This window comes from Curcuma longa, chromosome 4 (assembly GCF_044706935.1).
Source record: "Curcuma longa cultivar G26 ecotype Majalengka, Jawa Barat chromosome 4, ITB_CL_G26_1.1, whole genome shotgun sequence".
NCBI lineage: Eukaryota > Viridiplantae > Streptophyta > Magnoliopsida > Zingiberales > Zingiberaceae > Curcuma > Curcuma longa.
This window is the reverse complement of record NC_133864.1, coordinates 19,049,427-19,072,315: the sequence shown is the minus strand read 5'-3', so window position 1 is coordinate 19,072,315 and position 22,889 is coordinate 19,049,427. Positions and strand designations below refer to the sequence as shown.

At 40.7% G+C, this 22,889-nt stretch overlaps 1 protein-coding gene across 1 annotated transcript; it reads right to left on the bottom strand.

The window, feature by feature from the left end:
- Positions 1 to 17,049: 17,049 nt before the first annotated feature.
- LOC141827233 (uncharacterized) lies at positions 17,050 to 22,541 on the bottom strand. The gene is made up of 5 exons (XM_074714466.1): positions 22,430 to 22,541; positions 20,557 to 22,031; positions 20,256 to 20,431; positions 18,501 to 20,113; positions 17,050 to 17,966 (listed from the first exon to the last, which is right to left on the bottom strand). The coding sequence occupies exons 1-5, from the start codon at positions 22,539 to 22,541 to the stop codon at positions 17,050 to 17,052; spliced, it is 4,293 nt and encodes a 1,430-aa protein (XP_074570567.1).
- Between the last annotated feature and the right edge of the window lie 348 nt (positions 22,542 to 22,889).

Sequence of the window (22,889 nt, the reverse complement as noted above, 5' to 3'; positions counted from 1 at the left end):
CAATATGATTAATTATTATAATCAGTGTCAACAGGTGTATAAGCAATGTAACAAGAGCCAATATCATCAAAGTAGAAAAACAATAAAATCTCATAATCTAGGTTAACAACGCCTTTTCAGAATATATCGTTGCATACGTTATCTAACGTACGGGCTTTCTCTCTAGCCATCACCGGTGGAAGACAGATAAACACTGACCGCGGCCTCTGCCCTACCACAACGATGTGGCTGGTCACGTGCTCTGGACCGAGGACTACGTCTCGCACCATTACTCAGGTGTGCGGTCCAGTACTCTGGTATATAACTCTGGTATCAAAATTAGGCTCATAGTTAACACCTTTCATTATTTATCAATTTTTTTTATCTCATTTCACGTTAATCTTTTTCATCAATTATCATCATTGTTACATTCTCAGTATGTATCTTCATGATTTGGTCTAAACGACCAACTCAACCAAATTAACTATTATTCATTCATTTAAGTATCACAATCAAGTTTGCAGGTAAGGATAAGTATCAACCAGATGTAGTATCAACAACATAAGAAATAAAAGATCAAGCAGTATAAAAAGACAAGTATCAATAGCAGAGTAATGAGAATATCTATTTGAATTTTGAAAAAACCCTTTTCCATTTTAAATCTCCCAGATGAACCCATGTGCGAACAGGAAATAAATCAATTATTTACCCTTTAATATTTTAATTATTTTAACCCTGTTTCAATATTTTAAAGATCATTTTAATCCCCTCGTAAAACAATTATACACATATAAATATACATATATCAATTTAATATTTATTTATTCATGCACAGGGAAGATTAAGAATCCAAGGATAGAAGGTACCCACTTGCTGTAACGCACGTCAAAATCGAAACCTCTCCGTATAACAGAATCCGAAATTCCAAGTCCTGTAGATGACAATATATATAACACCTACTAAGTAACTATATTAATTCTAAAATAGATCAAACCCTCGCCGAACCTCCGGCTAACCTAACCACTCAACCGGACCAAGAGTTAACCCTAACCCCAATTCAACTAATCACTTCCCATTAATCTAATTAAACTGATTGAATAATTATTAACTAATCAATCTGTTAATCGACCCATTAATTATCTAATTAAGTTTCTTAATGTAATTAATCATGGTAACAATAAACTTAATATAATAATCAATTCATCATTCCTAATTAATCCAATTAACTTGATTAATTAATTATTAACCAAATATTAAAATGCCAAAATTAAACTAACCTAATCTAATAGGTAATTCATATTAACAGATCAATCTTAACTTTTCAACCAAACAAACCCTAAACTATGATAAACTTATACAAGTAAGCATTAAGAGTAAATTGCAAGGTTTTATAACTCACGTGCCATATTCTGAAATATATGAAGTTAAACTCTAATTAGGTTTTATCAAATTTTCATCTCGAAAGAGGGTTAAAGTCATGGTCACGGTAAACATACAGCAACTAAAATGTCCAACCTAACAGACCATCTTCTTCAACCGAACCCTAACCATACAACCAAGCTTCAACAGCCAGCTTCCAATAAACCAGTAAACAGAATGAGCTTAAATTTTAGAAACCCCTATCCCCATCCTTCACCGAACCTAATCAAAACCGGAACTAACCAAATTCAAGAATGCAAAACTCACCTTAAATCCGAAACCCTAGAACCAAGCTTTGGTTGGCGGCGGCGTCTTCACACGGTGTGCGGCGGCAGGGCGTCGGGCAGAGGGAAGATCGCCGGCGGCGGAAGAGGAAGGGAGAAGGGGTGGCTGGGGCTGTGGGTATCGGCCTCCTCTTATAGCTCTCCTCGACGCGAGAAACCTGACGAAGGTTTCGGTCGGCGCGTGCGCGCGAGGAAAAGGTCGCAAGGGCTGCAGGCGGGCGGCGGGCTACGGTTTAGTTTTAACGAGGAGTGAGTGATCTGGAGTTTCATAAAGGGGCGCGGCGCATAATAGTATAGTGTATGCATATGGGAGTGCATTTCGGCTAAGATAGGCTTCTACAGGCGGTCTTCATTTCACTAATCAGCAGGGCGGTTGGGATTTGGTCGGCTTTACCTCGTCGGAGAATGAAATAAACTGAAACTCCAGATCACTGGTTCGAATCCGATGAGTCCCAAATGTCAGATGTTCTAGCTCGGTCAACTAGGGTTAGTGTGTCCGTCGCTTAATAAAGCTGAACGCAGGTCCTAACTTGGCCAGGCAAGAGTGCATAGTAACTTTTTAAATCGGATTTAAAGATTTAGATTAAATCGGTTTAATTTGTAGGATTTATTATATTTAATTAATTTATTTAATTTATTAATTAAATAACTTCCGTTTTAACCCAAATAAATTTTGTTAGCTTCGTCTTCTCAGGATGAAATTTCTAATCTATTTCAATTTATCATAACTCGCTTCCATCATGAACCAAACTAAATTATTTTAATTTAGTTCACATCAATTTAAAAAAATATATATATAATAATAATAAAATAATAAAAATTCTCGAATATGACATATTATTTTATAACAAGAGATACATGTGTTTGGAGATTTCTTTCTTAACAAATAATTTGATGACAATTTAGAAATCTAAGAAGTTACTATTAATTCATTGAAACTCGCTTTAAAAAATCTCTTTGATTGTTTCTTAAGCATGATGCTCTTATGAATTCATTTATGCAATGAAATATGTAAAATTTTACAAATTACAAATCATGATGCATACCTAACTAACTCTCATAAATATATTTGACTCCAATAGATGAGACCGTGGATACTTAGATATCCTACTCAGCATTTTACCGCTATACCATGTTCAAAGGGGATGGGACATTACCTATTTTAGAGCTATTACTTTATTAGTGATTTGATGGCTAAATCTTAATATAGTATTTATTATCATTTTATCTCCAGGGATTGAGTCCATGAGACTGATTAAGATTTATCATTTTTTTATGATAAAAAAATATTAATTAAAATCCTAGATTATTAATTAAAAAAATAAATAAAAAGATGAAGATTCCAATATTGATGAATATTTTGAAAGTCGAACTTTAAATGCGCAGAAGTTATGTTTTAAATTTAATCAATAAATGAATTAAGAGAGAAGATTGTCGTCTACCACTATGATTAATTAGGAGAAACTTGGATTATAAAATAAATATTAATTAATTTGAGCTATAAGGGGCAAGTACATGATGAGACCTAATTTGAATTAGGTTGAATCTAATTTAATAAGGGCTGGATCAAAATGAGTCCTTACGACTCGATCTGATGATCAAGTCAAATGGAGATGGCTTGATGCTCAGGTCAAATTAGGCACAATTTAATCAAGGGATATAATAGGTACAACTGCATCCTGTGTTGTATATATATATATACCTTTTGAAGTATAATTAAGTTGGTTATAATAAAAATAAATTTATCGTAGTGGATATACTCTACGCATTATATTTATTATTATATCTCATTCGCTTTCTCTTCCGTCCCTCGGAAGGAAGAAACCCTCTCTCTGTACCCCTTCGGCTGCCGATCACTGCCATTTCCTGCCCCTTCCTAATTCGCGTGCTCCATCCAAGACCCAGCAATGGAGCGGCCCGAAACTTCTCGCAGCAAAGACGACTCTCGTGTGTGGGCCAAACTAGGTATGCCTCCCCTCGATCGTCTCAACATTAGCATGGCTTCTAGTCTTTCAGTTTACTGCTTGCAACAGGATCATATGGCTGGATTCTTACTCTTTGTAGTTTAAATTTGTTTTTTTGTTGCTGTCCGTTACCTTACCCCTCTAATCGAGTGTTGATTATTTTGCGCGAGGCTGGCAGTCCCCGCTGATTCCACGTTCCCGTCCATAAAGATTGAATCTCGCGAGGCCCTTATATGCTCGGCGACTGACTGCGAACAGCTCGGATGACGAGCACCAATGGTGCGAAATTACGTGCAAGAACGACAGTGATATCGTGACGCTGAGAAACTTGAGGTTTGTCTTCTATTCATAATAGTACAAGACAGCATTGGTGGTCGTTTATTCTTTTATTATTCTTTTTCTTTTAAATGTGAAACTTAACTAGGAGTTTTGATTCATCGTTTTGATAATCAGGAACTCTTTGAAATGGAGAATGTGAGCATGTGTAATCTTTCATGTTGTATGAACTTGGAAGAAGACCATTTTGGGTAAGAACAGAATCGGTTGAAGAGTTACGATGGATTAACAGAAATGCTACAAGTGAAAGTTTTGGATACGTTAGATCTATCATTTAACTAGAAGATGATATTTTTGAAGACATTATTAATAGCATAAAGATTAAAGAAAGGGTGGTTGAAACAGTAGAGTTTCTTAATTACTCTGTGATCATTAAAAAAAGCTTTGATAAGACCTGTGTGTTGGATTGTTAGGTACCAACACATGCAAAAATTCAATGTTAACAGGGGTCAAACTGTTAAGCAGGATGTGTAGACTTACTAGAAAGGATAAATAAATTTAAAAAAAAACTAAAATTGGATAGAAATTTGGTGGAACTTCAATAGATTATAGAATGAGGGAAAATAAGTTGTGATTGTATGAACATCTCCAAAGGTGATAGATAGAGTTTATTGTTAGAAGAGTAGGTCTAAGGGATAGAGGGAGACAATTGATAAAAATTTGTCAATTTAGTAAAAATTGATTTGAATATTGTCAATAATATATCCTTGCATAAATTTAACAGAAGAATACAATTCATGTAGCTTACCAGAATAATGACAAACATAGCTTGATCATGATGATGAACTTGTGGCAAATATCATTTTGGTTAAGTGGAGAGATATATGTTGAGTATAGATGGAATTGTACCATTTTTGAAGGATTAAACAAGCTACCTGATAAAAAGTACAGAGTTGTATATGCTTAGCTGATAAAAGCTACATGATTTTCTTTTCCTGGAAGGAGTAAACTTAGATGATGGAGAAAGGTGATGTAATTATGAACCACTAGTATCCTCTCCTCCTTGAATGGACTATAAGACTAAGCAGTTTCTTTACAAGTTTTTCTTGAGTTGAAACAGTTCCTTTTCCTTCCATAGTTTATTAAAATATAGCAGATTTTTCTTATTGTTTTCTTCGATTTTAGGTTTTGACCTTTAGATTGCCTGGGGAGAACTCTAAGTCTGAACAAGCAATGTCCTACTTAGATTTACTTGCTCTAGAGGTCTCCTGACCATTAATATTTATTACTATAAAGTGTTGAATTCATATAGCTTAAAAACATTATAAACTATTGTTTGTTTCACTTCTTGGTATTATGCTTTCTTGCTGTTATGTTTCTCACTTGAATTAGGTCGGAGGACTAACAGGGAAATTGGTGAGATCATGCATAAAATTGTCAATGATTGAGGTGTTCATCCTAAACTAACACACTACTGATCCAAGGTAGATGCAATTTACTGTTTAAAAACATGGGAGTCTCTTGCAAGAGAATACTCGTTCCATTTTGCCAAGTAAATTTGAACATAAACTATTGATCATAACAATCATAAAATTCTTTGATATCCATTTGAAGGCGTGTGTCCATGTGCCTATCCTAATCCTATGTCCATTTATCATTAATTTAACACTAATTATTTCTTATCATTAAGATACACAGCTGCTCGGCTAATTTTTTTTCTCATATCACCAACTACTTCCTTGGTGAAGTTCAAATCCAATAATTGTTGATGGGGAGTTAATTGAAGAAACAGTGGTTATTAAAAGTGGCAGCGAAATCACTTTAGGTCCTGATAAAGAAGGTGAGGATAATCTGTCCAATTTTTCTCATCTTGTTAATCTTAGGTTCAACGAGTCTGCTGGATGTCACAAAGATCAGAGGAATTTGAGCGATTTTTGGACGATTTTGGGCGTTTCTGCTCCGGCGCCGGGCGTCGATTGTGCTCCGGCCGTCGCCTGTCCTCTGGCGCGGCGCCTGGTACCTTGGGAACCCGCCTGCGGTGTTGGCTGCCGTGTGTGCCACGCACGCGGCGTTGCTCGCAGTGCGTGCTCCTCGCGCGGCGCATCACGTGGGGCGCGATTTCACGGCGCCGCAGGTCGTGGTTCGTGCTCCATGCGAGGCTCCGTCCGCCGGCGTCTTCTTCGTCGAAGTCGAGGGTCTGACAGCGCCTCTTTGCTGCCGGCGGCGAGCAGGGGACGGCGGCAGAGGAGAAGAAGAAGAAGAATCGAGTGTGCCGGCGGCAGAGGAGGAGAAGAATCGGGTGCGCCGGCGGCAGAGAGGCGCCGGCGGCAGAGAGGAGGAGAAAATCGGTTGCGCCGGAGGAGAAGAAGAGAAGAATGGGTGCGTGCGAAAGGCGGAGTGAATTTTTTTGTCCGTCCGTCCGTCGCGTTCCGCCCGATTTCGGGGTGACAGGTTTTGAGGAAAAAACAGATCCGCTGATGGATTATATATCCTTCCTTCTTAAAAAGTTAGTAAAGTAAACAATGGATGGATATATCCGGAGGAAAACTTTCCGCAGTTTTTCTTTCCGCGCTTCCAAGTAAACAGAGCATTAGTGAGATTATTTGATCACACATTATTTATTTATTTGAGTTTTTTCTTGCTCGAGAAGGAAGAGTCACAAAGAAGAGCCGGCTAAGGAGGAAAAGAGACTTCCCTTCTTCTTCCTCATTTTCTTCCTCTTCTCCTTCTTCTTCCTCTTCACTTGGTCGCCGGCCCTAGCAAGAATAAAAGATTTTGTGCGCCGGCCCTAGTAAAGGAAAAGAGGAGAAAGCCTAAGCACTCAAAAGAGGGAGGGAGAGATGGGGAGGGCGCCGACCCTAAGGGAAGAAGGAGAAGATCTTGAATTGAAGGTGGGCGGTCACACATCATTAGATTAGGTTGTGTGTTGTTTTTGCCTCTCCCTATCCTCTTCTTTTATAGCTTTGCCATCTAAGAAAAATTAGAAAGAATCTAATAAATTTTTCTTATTCAAATTTAGTTAGAAAAAAATCTAATAAAATCTCTTGATAAGATTTTATTAGTTTCTTAATAAATTTTCTTAACTAAATTTTGTTATTATCTTAACAAAATCTCTTAATAAAATTTCGTTAATTTCTTAACAAAATTTTTTAATTAAGTTTTGTTATTTTCTTAACAAAATTTCTATAAAAAAATCATAACAAAATTTTGTTTAGGATTTTGAAAAAATAAAATTCTTAACAGAATTTCATAACAGAAATTCTTAACAAAATTAACAAAATTTTTTATAAGAAAAATTCTTAACAGAATTTCAGAAATTCTTAATAGAATTTCCTAACCGAAATTCTTACGGAATTCTCTCAGGTGAATACGAGGTTTATCTAGAGGCTACAGCAGAGACCTAGAGGAGGAATTGGTTTTGACCTCCTGATGGGTTTGGGCTTTCTGTGTTCTCCTTGAACACTTAACTCAAGTCCATCAATAATAACCCATACTACTAAAGGGTTATTATTGAACTACCTCACCAATCCCATATTATAATATGAGCTCCTTCTATCATGAGTGCATTAATCTCCCTGTGTTTAAGATATCGTATGCCTGTCAATTAATTGAATTACTAACAATTCAATTAATTAACTTTTATTCCGAGAGTAGTACCACTCAACTTTATTATCATGCGGAACTAAGTTCACTTGCAAGATTTATATGATAATCCTTATGAGCTCCTCAAGGGGACATCATCAGCCTAAATATTAGGATACAGTTTCCTTCTATAATCAACAACACACCATATACATAACATTATTTTCCAACTCATCGGGCCTTTTGATTTAACTAATAAATCTCACCCTTTGATGAATTAAAGAAATACATACTAAGTATATGTGCTTATTATTATATAAGGATTAAGAGCATGCACATTCATAATAACTGAGGTCCAGTTCGATTATATAGTCAGTATAAATCGAACGACCTCAAACGGTCCTGCTCAATACACACAAAGTGTACTAGTGTAATTTAATAGTCAAGATAAACTAATACCAATTACACTACAACCACTCCAATGGTTTATCCCTATCCATCTTGGTTGTGAGCTACTATTTATAATTTATAAGGAGCTGATAACATGATCTTCTGTGTGTGACACCACACACCATGTCATCTACAATATAAATTAAGTGGACAATTACATTATAAAATGTAGATATTTAACCAATTTGATTCTCATTTTAAAATATTTCAAATAAGGATATTCATACAAAAGCTAGGCTTATAGTATACATTCCAACAGCTTCATCATTACTTTTGAGAAGATACATAATAATATATTGTGTTATCATCAATCAAAATGATGAAGTACTTATTCCTACCATATGCTGGTATCCCTTTTAGGTCGCACACATCAGTGTGGATCAGATTGAGTGGTTCACTTCTTCTTTCAACATGTTGAAAGGATAACCTTGTTATTTGTGCTTCAACACAAGTCTTACACTTGTGGTTTAAATAAAGGTGGAATGTAGGTATGCTTTGCATGCTAATTAATTTACACAACATCGTAGGTAACATGTCCTAGTTTACCATATCACAAATAGGAAGACTTAAGCATATAAATGAAAGAGTTTTCATTTTATTATTCTTGGACCTAATGATCATTACATTGAGCTTAAATAGCTCATCAATTACATAGTCCTTCCCTACAAATATTCTATTTTGGACATAATGTAAGATACAAGAAATTCTGCTAGTGGGGGAGAATGAAACTCGTCTTGCGAAGACGAAATAAATAAAATCAATTTGGGTCAAATCAGAGATTGTTTGGTTAGTGAACCAAACGATTTAGTTTTGAATCAAATTGAACCAACTTGGTTTGATTTGTGATGGAAGAGATTTTGATAAAATAAAAGGGATGAGAAGATTCATCTTGCGAAGACAAATCGAACAAAACTAGTTTGGATCAAATCAGAGATCATTTGGTTAGTGAACCAAGCGAACCAAGATTAAATCTGGTTCGCTATAGGAACTGGTCCAATTGTTACAGTAAACCTTAGGTTTTAAACCAGTTTAGCCTAATCCCGGTTTGAGAGTTACTATTACTCCTCATTATAACTGAATCGCGATTTCGCCCGCCTGCTCTTTTGCGTGACCCGCGACCCCGCACGCTCGCGTCCGGCACTGAAAACCTCGCAGATTTCAGGCTTTAAAGGTCGAGCGCCGATGAAGCAAACCCTAGACGGGAATCACGACTTCTGCTTCCTGCCGCGCCGCGCCAACTCCCCACCCCCCGATCGCCCCTCTACACAATGCCGATGCCCGATGCCTTGCCGCCGCGGATTCTGACCTCTGCGATCTCAGCGCCGCTGCACCACTTTTGTTGGCAGCAATGTCGAAGAAGATTCAACCTCCCTCCTCTCAGCAATCGACGATCCGGTCCTCCCACTCACTTACTTCTCCACCCTTCAGTCCCGTGGTTACAATCTAGACTTCAAGCTCACTAATAACTCCCGCAAGTATACGATCGTCATCAAATAATAAAAAGTATCGAATCTACAGGGACTGTTGATAGCTATAGTGATATCACAAGGCTAGTTGTCTAGACTCTAAAGGAAGCGAAAAGATTGAGAATTGTGATGTTGGTAGGGAGAGATTGATTGGCTTGGGAGAGATTGATTGTCTCTCTACTTGTGCTCCCTTTTCTCCTATTGTTCTCTGCCCTAGGTACCGCTCCATCCTGAGCTGAGAATTGAGAGACGATCCTTTTTATTCTTGGTATCAGATCTTGAAAGGAGTCTTGAGGAGATTTCGAGCCGTGCAAGGCACTGTGTTCGTTGTGTATTGCCTTTAAAGAAGATATCTGTGCGAAGTCTATTGACCGCCGAACTCACCGAAGGACATCAGGAGACAAAAGACATAATCGCCGTAAGACGCAGGAGGTGCAGCAGGGAGAAGTTGAGTCCCTGAGGTGAAGCCTACGAGAGTAGGCCTCGTTGTGTCAAGAAGTAGCCATCGCCTTTGACGTTGGTAAGCACATCAAGCACAACCCCGTTCTGCTCAACCTTTGTTCGAGATCATCACGTAGGTATGGAAGGATTCTACTACTATTACTCATATGGTGAAGAATAATCGTATGCTTTTAATTATGGGACAAGTGATTTCTATAACGAACAAGCATCCATCGGTCTGGAGCGACCCAGACTACGATGAGGGAAGAAGTGAGGATTACGGGAAATATCCTTACGAAGGCTCGTCTCCGCAACAACTAGTCTGGGGTTGTTGTGTAAATGAAGCGTCATCAGCCTCATCTGATGAAGCACAGTCACCGCCCGATTGTCCCTGCTAGCACGCTTCAGCATTTGGATCAAACGACGTATCCTCGCGCTCTGCATCCGAAGAAAGTCATACCTCGTTCGACTGGGAGACGGACGACGGAAACAGCTCAGTGACCAGCGATGCATCAGGCAATACTTGCTCTGGTTCCACTGATTGCACTGACTCTTGCAGGACTTCCTTTGGAACATCTTCATCTTCATGGGAGACTGCATCTACCGAGGAGTCAGCCTCTTCATGGGCACGACCTGCTCCTGTGAAGCAGCCGATGAGGAGGCGCTCACGATTTTGAGCCCACGATTTTGTTTGCTTTTGTAAAGTGGCGCTGTCCCGCCACTTGTCTGAGTGACTTGATTGAGAAGAAAAGAATCTCTGCATGTGATGATGGGGCCCAATGAGCACCCAGCATGTGATGATCACCTTTTCTTTCTTTATTTAAGTCTGCTTGTAATGGGTTGTAAGGCAGACGAGCATTACTCGTGCCTTACTTCCCTCTGAAGTTTATAAATAAAGAGCTTGCTTCGTTTGTCTCTCCACTTGTGTTCCCTTCTCTCCTATTGTTATCTGCCCTAGGTACCGGCTCCATCCTGAGCTGAGAACTAAGAGACGATCTTTTTATTCTGGTATCTGAGCTTGAAAGGAGTCTTGCAGAGGTTTCGAGCCGTGCAAGGCGCTATGTTCGTTGCGTATTGCCTTTGAAGAAAGCGTCTGTGTGCGAAGTCTACTGGCTGTCGAATTCGCCGAAGGACATCAAGAGACAAAAGACGTAACCGCCGTAAGACGCAGAAGGCGCAGCAGGGAGAAGTTGAGTCCCTGAGGTGAAGGCTACAAGAGTAGGCCTCGTTATATCAGGAAGTAGCCACCGCCTTTGACGTTGGTAACCACATCAAGCATAACCCCATTCTGCTTAACCTTTGTTCGAGATCTTCACGTAGGTATGGAAGGATCCTACTACTATTACTCAGATGGTGAAGAACAATCGTATTCTTTTAATTATGGGATAAGTGATTTCTACAACGAACAAGCATCCATCGAGGTCTGGAGTGACCCAGACTACGATGAGGGAAGAAGTGAGGATTACAGGAAATATCCTTACGAAGGCTCGTCTCCACAACAACCAGTCTAGCGTTGTTGTGTAAATGAAGCATCATCAGCCTCATTTGATGAAGCACAGTCACCGCCCGACTGTCCCTGCCAGCATGCTTCAGCATCCGGATTAGACGACGTATCCTCGCGCTCTGCATTCGAAGAAAGTCGTACCTCATCCGACTGGGAGACGGACGACGGAAATAGCTCAGTGACCAGCGATGCATCTGGTAATACTTGCTCGGGTTCCACTGATTGCACTGACTCTTGCAGGACTTCCTCTGGAACATCTTCATCTTCATGGGAGACTGCATCTACCGAGGAGTCAGCCTCTTCATGGGAGACAACCACGACCTGCTCCTGTGAAGCAGCCGATGAGTCTACAGCATGCCTACGCTGTCGACAGGCTGAAGAACCTCAAAGATGGGACGACGCACAGTCGGTAGATCCTTACTATTCCCCGGCAAGTAAAATGGATGTCCCATCCATTTTCGGAAGGTGGTGGGGGAAGTGGTGGCCTAGCACCACTGCCGCCTTCTCGACATCTTCTACGAGTGCCACCGCAACGATGGCCGAATCCGTACTATTGGCGATGGAAGAAGATGAACAACTCCGACGTAGGGCGACGCTAGGAGAGAGGAAAGGTGACTGAGCAAAAGCAGGCCCGGGCCTTGTACTGTTCAAGCCATCTCGACACCTGCAGCAAATCCAATCACGACCCAGAAATCAAGCCCGGCCCAAATCAAACCTGAACCAGCAAGGCCGAGGAGATGGCGTTTCCGTTGGAATCCTTTGCAGAAGAAAGACGGAAAGCGACTGCGACAGACGCCATGAAGATTGGTGACAGAGTTGCTGGTTCGTCAGGCAAGAACCAGCGACGGCTCCGTACAGCCAACCACCAAAAGGTTGTACATTATCAGAGTCAATAATGGAGCGTGGTGGACTCGGATTCCCAGCGCAACCACGTGTTAGTGTTGGGCCAATGTGTAAGTGCCCTTTTTCTATTGTCGTGACGAACAGTGTGCCTGAAAAGCACCCAAAGGTGGCTGTCCATGTGTCATATTGTTCAACAGGGGTCCACTTGGATTCCTAGTTTTGTAAAACTAGAGGTGCTCATGGTTTTGAGCCCATGGTTTTGTTTGCTTTTGTATAGTAGCGCTGTCCCGCCACTCGTCTGAGTGACTTGATTGAGAAGTAAAGAATCTCCACATGTGACGATGGGGCCCAATGAGCATCCGACATGTAATGATCACCTTTTCTTTCTCTATTTAAGCCTGCTTGTAATGGATTGCAAGGCAGACGAGCATTACTCGTGTCTTACTTCCCTCTGAAGTTTATAAATAAAGAGTTTGCTTCGTTTGTCTCTCCACTTGTGTTCCCTTCTCTCCTATTGTTCTCTGCCCTAGGTACCGACTCCATCCTGAGCTGAGAATTGAGAGACAATCCTTGCAATCCATCCTGAGCTGAGAACTGCAAGTAATCCTATAGATGCTTGCAGTCATGTTGCTCCCGGGTTACTCTTACCAAGGGTTGCCATCCACCAGTTTTCCCAACCATATATGAGTTGCTCTATTCAATAAAGACACATAAGTATTCTTCAGAAATTAAAGAATTCACACCTTAGTCTTCACCCTCTGAAATAGTGTATATTGCATCTGACTGATCATCCCCTTCTTGTTCTGACATAATTTCGTAGTCCTCCGAGATCTCTATACCTTCAAATAATGCCACCCTTCTTGTGTTATTCATCTCCTTGGGGCATTCTCTTGCAAAGTGTCCCTCTTCTCCACAAAGGTAGCATTTACACTTCTTGTTTCTGATCAGATGCTTTCTCTTTTCGATCCTGGAGTGAGAGTTGTGAGGTTTATCTTTATATGTGGTTGATCTCCTTACGCCATATTTCTTCTCGGGATTTTTGTAATATCCCGGGATAGGGATTTGATTACAGAATGTTAGATTCTTCAAGGACCGACTGAAGGCCGCCTTCTTTCACTCTTCTTCAAGGTACCTGTAGGCAAACATAATTCGTGGATGAACACCTACTACCGTACTTTGGTATTTGGCGTCGAACTCCTCCTTGTTGAGCGTTCATTTTCTTCTTTCTAGTTGGGCTCACCTTTGAATATAATGGACCCAGGATTCGACCCATATTAGGTATGTAACTCCTTGCGTAATTTAAAAGGCCCAACCATGAACGAAGGCCTTTTGTAGTTTGAAGCTCCTTATCACTGAAATTTGCTATCTTCTTGATAACATGCTCTTGGAGCTTAATTTTGCAGTTTCCAATGGTGGCTCTTAGGAATTCAATTGTAGGGCTTCTTCTCTTTATTTTGGTGGGGCTCAGTATTAACTCAATTTTCTTGCAGATACTGAGCATTGTCTTCGGATGTCTCTCATGATCTGCTTCTGTCTTCGAGAAAATCAGGATCTCATCAATGTATACGGCGAGAAATTCCTTTGTACCTTTGAAACACTGATCTATTTTTCTCTGGAAGACAGCCGGTGCATTTTTGAGTCCAAAGGGCATAACCAACCATCAGGGACCCAGAACGTCGTCCACTTAATCGATTCCGGGTGCATAGCGACTTGATGAAAACCACTTGTCAAGTTGAATTTTGAAAATATTCAACTATTCCCCACCCTTTTTATGATTGTTTGAATACTAGGAAGGCTGTATTGATCTTTATGAGTGTTATCATTAAGGCGTTTGTAATTAAATACTAACCTTTCTTTACCTTTTACCTCCCTTCCTATTTTCGGATCAACTGTAGTACCTGAGTGTACAATGATGGCTATGGTACGATGCCTACTTGTACTTGGTCTTATAACCTTCAAATCTAGTAGAGTTTTTATATGCCTCGAAAAGCATCTTGCATCTAAGGAGCGACATGTTTTAACGGTTTATCTTCAATAGTAAGCTCAGGATTTTTGATGTCCAATTTACACTGTATCTTATTCAGCATAGTATGGATAAGGCCCACCAAATGTTGTGAGGCTTGAGGATTGGGTCGGGCTTTGATCTGCTTCAGGATCTCTTCCACTGTTTGAAGAGCCTTCTCCGGAGGTTGCCATGTCTACCATGTTCCTGCCAAACTGCAGACAAGTCTTGATAAGGCGCTAGCTAAAATGTTATCTTTACCTTCAATATGATGGAAATTGATTGTCAATCCCAGGCCAGTTATAAAATCGATAAAGGAGATCGAAGATGCTGATGAAATTTTTCAGACAACCGTCTCTCGGGACGTGACACATAATAACTCTATCCAATTCAAAAATAATATGAAAGTCATGCTTGCTCAGAAGTGATCCAGATATTGAATTCTTTATAATTTTTGAAACATACAACACATTTTTCAAAGTCAGCTCCTTGTCCACCACTTTTGCCTCGGCCATTGATGTCTAAGGTTGTTGAGTTCCCCATGAATAGCTTTTTCTCATCTTTGACTTCTTCAAAGTTATGGAGAAGCTCCTTGTGGTTGTAGGATCGAAGAAAACACACTAGAGGGGGGGGGGGGGGTGAATAACGTGTTTACGTTTTTTTCGATTTTCGATTGTATACGTGGAAGAAAAACACGAAAACGAGAATCTTAAGTAGAAAAGAAGGATAGAAAATAAAAACACACTTTGTTTTTACTTGGTTCACAGCCTAAGGCTGCTACTCCTATTGGGACCGAGGCGTTCGCTAGAGGAGGTCTCTTATGCTTCCTCAGTCTTGCTTCTACCTCATGGTTCCTACAAGATTACCATACACTCAAACAAGCAACCTAAGCATACTTGTGATTTATCTGACTACTAGGCTTATCTAAGCCTTACCTTATAGGTCTAACCTACTAGGATTATGCGTGTCTAACTTTCAATTAGGATTAGTCACTAGGTAGACTTCCACTTGTCAAACATTCAGTCACACTTAACCTGCTTGGACTTTCTCTTGCCTAACCTCCAGTTAAGACTTTCTTGCCCAGCTTCACTCACCAGACTTCTTGCCCAGCCTTACCAGGACTTCCTGCCCAACCTCCAACCAAGACTTCCCTGCCTAGCCTCCTGTTAAGACTTCTCCTGCCTAACCTCCTGTTAGGACTTCTCCTGCTTAGCCTCCAACTAAGACTTCTCCTGTCTAGCGTCCAACTATAATTTTTTTATCAGATCTAACTGACTAGGACTTCTCGTTAGTCTTTTGATCAACTCTGATCTGAGTAGACGTCACTCACATCCAAACATCAGGTCATGTTTGGATCAATCCTTGGTCAAACTGACTAGACCTAGGTATATTGTCAAACATCAAAATCATAAAAGTAGACTGGTGCTCCCTATACTGACAATATAACCCTTTTTGATGTTTGATAATTTCTTAAGTTAAATCAAGTTAAGATTTTATGAATCTGAGAGAATTATAGATTTTTAACTTTGATTTCCCTTCTCCCCTTTTTCATACATCGAAAAGATTGTTGCACTAACAATTAAGATATTTTTATGGTCACAACTTAGTCTAGATATTTTTAAAAGACCATAGTAGATTTTAAAATAATTTTTCAAAAAGAATTTCAAAAGAGTTTTTCAAAAAGGATTTTCAAAATTAAGTTTGAAATATATATTTTTAGATATTTTGAAGTAGATGAATTTTGAAAAAATATTTATTATCCTTTTTAATCGGATCTCTCTCTTAACCTAATACATCCTTAGGGCTTTTTGTTAACCATAAAATAACCTCCCTAAATGTCTTAGGATTTGACCTAAATTTAAAAAATATTTTAAAATTATTTTAAAATATGATTTTGAAATATTTTTCAAAGAGGTTGTTAAGGATTTATAAAAGATAATTTTAAAATAGGTTGCTTCTTTTATTTTAGACCTCTTCCTTAATCTGACACTTTCTTAGGTGATGCAGGTGGATCCAAAGATTTTTATTATAATTTTTGATAATTTTAATTTTTAATAATTTTCATAGTTTTTGCTATTTAGAGTAGTTTTCAAATTTTTTATTTTTTTATATTTGAGGATTTTAAATCCGTTTAAGATTCTTAGGGGTTCGAGTCTGTTAAGAAATTTTCTTTTCTATTAGGATTTTTTTTCTTTCTTTTACAAATTAGGATTTTGACTCTATTATATTTGAGAGGTGTCTTAAGGTACCTTACGATTATACCATTTATTATATAAATAAAAATTTACTATTTGAGTGTACATTTTCTATGGATATTTGATTTGATCTTAAACTCATTTACTGAATGTCCGCAATACAATTCATAGCATGAGAGAATTTATGATTAGATCATAACTAGTGAGCATCTCTACATGTGCAATTATGAATGTATTAAAATTATCCTTAGTTAAGGAATTGATGAGCATGAACATCATCGATTCTGTTAAGACTAGCACGTTTTAAACTCCTTGGTTTACCAAGTAGCTAATCTTGCTGACTGGAGATATTGGATGTTGAGAGTTAAACGTAGATGCTAGTTAAAGGTAACTAATTTATTAGAGTGACCTGCCTTGAGATTTTATATGATTCTATATACATGTCAATGAAGATCTCAGTGCAGCTTAAATGTGAATTTCCTTTGACTTGGAATGTTCAAGTCATCTTTGGTCGTGGAGACTTATACTTTGACATCTTAAGCAAACATCTCTGAGGAGACAGAGCCGGTCCTGGTTGTCCAAAGGCCCTGGGCGAAACTATAATTTTTGGGCCCTGGATGTCCACCAAAACACCGTGTTATCCATCATCCACCGGCGTGCTGTCCACCATTCCGTCCAGTCTGAGAGCTGGTTCCCACGGACAACATTTGGGCAGCATCCACAAACCTATGCACATGAATTTGAACTTTCCGAAACAGCCAATTTACATCCGGAGCAATATTCTGAAAGCGGCATCTGTTTCTAGCTTCCCACACATAGTAGATTGAGCTTGAGATGCCTAGATGACGAGCTTTCATTCTCAAAGTGCGACCCTTGTAATACCTCCCAAAAATCTGGTGCAACTCCTCAAAAGATTTGAAGTCGTGTTGGATTTCCAACCATTGCTTCACCTTGCACCAAAGCTCACAAGTCACCGGGCACTCAAAGAAGACATGTTGATTTGACTCCGTTTGTTGCCGGCACATGACACACTCCTTGTTTGGTTCATACTCCATTCTATCCTTGGTCCTCAACCTCCCTTGCGCTAGCATCCATAGTGCAAAGCGATGCTTTGGCATGATTTCCGGCCTCCACACCATAGCTTTCCATGCAACTTCCGTCCCCCTTGGCATGAAGAAGTTGTATGCATTTTTAACTCCATTATCTTCCCCAACAAACCAATCCATCATCCTCATATTTGCACTTCCAACATCACTTGAAGTCCTCAAGATCTTGTTCCGGATTTCTATAAGCCTCTTGATCAAAGGGGAGTCCGAAGCCTTGCTTTCCCATGCCCAAAAATCTACACCTTTTATATAATGATGGTGTACCCATTTTATCCATAGAGAATCTGTTTTGGACTTGATATTCCATAAGATTTTGCTCAATAAAGCCTCATTCCATGCAAGTAGATCTCGAAGACCATATCCACCATCTTGCCTTGGTAAGCAAATTTTCTTCCAAGATATAGGAGGGCATTTTGAGTTCCAAACGAACATCCGACAAAGTGCTTTAATCTTGTCTACAACACCACTAGGAATTGGAAGCATTGAAAGCCAAAAGCATTCCATACCTTGTAGGACCGTACCTATCAATTCCAATCTTCCGGCATATGACAAGGTATGTTTGGGCCAAGCATTTATCTTTCTTGTGATAGCATCTAGGAGCGGTCCATAATTAGCAATCCTCAATTTTTCCGCCGCCAATGGTATGCCCAAATATCGGAAAGGGAAAGAACCTTCTTGAAAACCCAATAGATCAAGGATTTGAGCCTTCACTCTTGCTTCTACACCGGCCATGAAAATCTACGTTTTTTGTGGATTTGCCTTTAGTCCCGAAGCCTTTCCAAAGAAATCCATACAATTCGCTAAGTGTTGTGTAGAAGATGTATCCGCTCGGCAAAATAACATAAGATCATCCGCATAAACAAGGTGAGTGATGCCCACCTCCTTGCACATTGGATGGAAGTGAAAAGATGGCAATCTAGAGGTAACTTTGAGTTTTCTTGATAAGACCTCAATACATAATCCAAACAATAAGGGTGAGAGGGGGTCACCTTGCCTAAGTCCTCTTTGCCCACTGAAGAAGCCATAAACACCACCATTAAGAGAGATTGAGTAAGAGACTGTTGTGACACATTCCTTGATCCAATTACAATATCGTTGGGGAAAACCAAAACCAACGAGTGCCGACATAAGAAAATCCCAATCCACCATATCAAAGGCTTTTTTCAAATCCACTTTGATCATGCATCTAGGAGAAATCCTTTTCCTTGCATATTTCCGGAGCAATTCTTGAGTCAAGTATATATTGTCACCTATGGAGCGCCCCTTTATAAATGCTACTTGTGCCGGGTCCAATAAGAAATCCATAACTTCAGATAACCGGGCTGCAAGTACCTTTGAAATAACCTTGTAGAAGACATTGCAACACGAGATTGGTCTATAGTCCGCCACCCCCACCGCATGGTCTCCTTTTGGCACAAGTGATATTAGGGAGTGATTCCATTGCTTTAGTAGTTTGCCACTTTGAAAAAATTCCTGCACCGCTGCAATAAAATCATTACCAATAATATCCCAAGATGAGGTAAAGAATTTCGAACCGTAGCCATCCGGACCCGGAGCTTTTCCACACCCAATATCATGCAAGGCGGCTTTAATTTCTTCTATCGTGACCGGCTTAATTAGGTCCTCTGTTTGCCCCAATGTAAGCTTCCTTCCGTCGATCTCATTGCTGTCCAAAAATGTGCATGCCTCTTTTTTACCAAGCAAGCCGTGAAAATAGTCAACAAATTCCTCCGCAACTTCATTTATACTTGTGGTTTGGTCCCCATTGCGTTTCTTGAGTGTAATGATTGCATTCCTCTTATTGTTCCTCTTCACCACATCATGAAAAAATTTTGTGCATTTATCCGCACTCTTCAAGTATACATTCTTGGCCCTTTGTTGGTAGAATTGTCTTTCCGCTTCTATTAAGAGATTTGCTTTCTTCCTTATTTGAGTGTACTCTATAGGAGGTGGGCCGCCATCTAGAATGCTCCTTTGGACCTCCTCTAGTTCTTCTTTTGCTCTCTTTGCCTTCTCCGAGATGTGGCCAAAGTTGTTCTTGTTTAGCTCCCTCAAGCACCTTTTCAAGCGGAACATTTTTCCTTTGAGAATGTATTGAGCATGTCCTTGTATAGGGGCTGCCCATGAGTCCTTCACAATCTTCTCAAAGTCTTCATGCAATGCCCACATGTTTATGAATTTGAAAGCTCTATTTGGGGGGCGGTCTTTGGACATTGTGTGCACAATAGTACAAGAATGATCCGAGAGACAACCCGGTGCAGTGAACTCCGCAAATGCATCAAAGTCTGCCATCAACCAAAAGGAATTAACCAAAGCTCTATCTAGCTTGCAAGAAACATTACCATTAGTCCATGTAAAGCGGCATCCAATGGAACGGAGATCCACCAAGCCACAAACTTGTGTAAAATTTTGCATATCTCTCAATTCATGATTTGTCACCGGGGAACCACCCTTCTTTTCATCAATAGATAAATATGAGTTGAAGTCTCCCATAACCATCCAAGCATCAGTGATATTATCTCCCAAATCTACTAGTGCATCCCATAACGGTCTTCTTGTGACAATTGAATGAAGCCCATAAACAAAAGTTACAAAGAAGCTCCTGCTAGAAATGCGGCATCGAATATGGCAATGTATATATTGGTTGGTTGTCACAAGAATATCCAAATCAACCTTATGCAAGTCCCAAAAAAGTAGTATACGACCATGGTTAGAAAGATTGAAGTTATGTGCATGTCCCATACCTGAGAACCTCCTTTGCAATATTGGACTTAATGACTCTTCCTTGAGTTTTGTTTCCATTAACGCCATTACTTGAATGTCTCTTTGCTGAAGGAGTTGCTGCACCCCTCCATGTTTTAGGGGCTTGTGAAAGCCCCTTATATTCCAGGATGCAACCTTCATTTATGACCATTGCGGGCTGCTCGCACCCGTTGTCTTGTACCAATCGTATAGGCAGGTGTACTACTAGCTGTCTCCCCCCCCCCCCCCCCCCATGGATGATGTAGCAGTGGGCAATGAGGAGGATGTCGAAGCCTCTGATACCATATGTATAGTCTCCCTTGCTGCCCCATCCTCTTGCGATGCCGTGGAGGAAGAGACAAAAGATGAGGATGAGCTCCCTTCACTTGAAATTGTCGGCTGCTGGACTACTTGCGGCGGCTGCACTTGCTCGGTTTCTCTAGGCACCTCTTGCTGCTCCTCTTGCTCATTTTCCGGCGGTACAATAGCCACCGGAATCGGGCTGCCTGCCAAAACCATCTCTAACCCCACATGCTCTTCATGCTCCCCCACATTAGCTTGTTGTTGCCTTGGCCTCCATTGCGACCTTGTTCGTGGTCTATACCTCGATCTTGTCCTCCGCCTTCCCCTAGCTGATTGGGATCTATTCCTCCAAGCTTTTGGTGCATTTGGGTCAGTTTGTCTCCCTTGCTCAGCCCGGGCATGCTGCTGCCCCGTTGGTACCGCGCCTCCTTGACAAGCCTCCGTGTCATGCCCCATTCTATTGCACTTTTGACAGAAAGCCGGTGTCGTCTCATATATAATCTTCAAGTCCACTTGTACTCCTGTCGGAAGTGTGATCGGAACCTCATGAATGCGGTCTTCAAAAGTTGGTATCTCCACCATAAGTCTTGCATAGCCCAACCTCTCTCGTGTGCGTGTCAAGCTATCCGTATATAACGGCTTGCCCACCTCCGATCCCACTTTGCTCAAGACAAATTGCGACCAACAATCAGGCGGAAGTCCATGTATCTGTATCCAAGCCGGGACAAATCTTCCATCCTCCTCAAACATGAAACATTTTGGCATCTTCTTCAGGAACAAAGGAATCCCAAATACAAAGTACGGCCCCCCTTGAAGCACCGTCTCTCTATCCTCCTCCTTGTCAAAACGGAAAACCACCCAGCCACTTTTGTGCATGAAAAATTGATAGGAAGGCCATTTAGATCCCACCTTAACGACACCTTCCCTGCCTGGATGCCGTCCCATAAAGCAGCCCACAAGACAGTACCCCACCGAGTCTTCTACCGTGTCGATATCTTCGTAGTTGAATTGAAGCCTTTCTCCCTTGGCTTCATACTGATCTAGCCCCTTAGCTTGTTTCACCGTCCTGTTATCCTTGAATAAACTAGCCCAGTTACGCCTCATTGGCTGCTGATTCTCCCTTTCTGCAGCTCCCTGCCGGTCCGCTTGTTGTTGCGCTGGAGGTTCCTGCCGGCCGGCCTGCTGTCCACCACCCGCCGGCACCGCCTGCTGTCCACCGTCCGCCGGCGCTGCCTCCTCCCTCTCCACCGGTAGGGGAGGCGGTGGGGGTGGAGAGGGGCTGCCACGTCCTGTGTGAGGGGAAGAAAGAACCTCTACGTCATCCGCTACATCATTAGGAATTTCCACATCAATCTCATTTGACTGGTCCACTTGTTCTGCTTCACTTGCCACCTTGGATGCCACATCAACCTCCTTTTGACTAGCTTGACTTTTTCCTTTCGTGTGCACTTTGTCATCTTGGATGAGACGTCCAGCTGGTCCTCAGAGCCAATTAATGCCAATTACCGCAACGTGCAACCCAATTTGAATTCAAGATCAATTTGAATTCAAATACACAATTGGCATTAATTCAACGTGCAACCCACTTCGAATTCAAATTCAATTTGAATTTGAATTCACAATTTCAAAATTGAAAGGAAATGAATTAATGCCAATTAATGCAAAAGGATTTGCAATTAATCGATTCCCTTCTTTTGTTGAGTTTCCCTTTTTGATCGTTGGCCGGAGCTACACCGGTGATGACCGGAAAATCGCCGGAGCCACGCCGGTGACCGGAAAAATCCAGAGATGCCAAGAAATGATCAGAAGATTGAGTGTTTCCTCCGTGCCAACGTATCAAGAAAAACTGCACTCCACAACTTTTGCTTGCAACCCACGCCCAGCCCCTTGGTGCCTGCATGCACGCCTTGTACTGCTTGCACGCCCAAGAGCTTGCACTCCACAGCTTTTGCTTGCACGCACGTCCAGCCACTTGGTGGATGCATGCACGTCCGCGCCAGGAACGCCCAGCTTGCACAGCAAATGCTTGTGGCCGCCAACCACCAACCACCAACCACACGCCTAAGAATCAGAAGGTCATCGTTAGTACGAATGCCCGATTCTTGGAAAAGGATTACGTGATAAACCACCGCTACAAAGTGGCAGCTGTTGCAGTGGGAGAAGTTTATTTGAAAGTTTGAGAGTGATAAAACTTTAGTTTTGAGAGATTGTCTTTATGTACCTAATTTTAGAAAGAATTCAATTTCGGTTTCTAAATTGTTTAAAGACAGATATTCAATCTTATTTGACAAATAAAGTTGTTGTCAATAAGAATGAGGTCAATATCTGTTCTG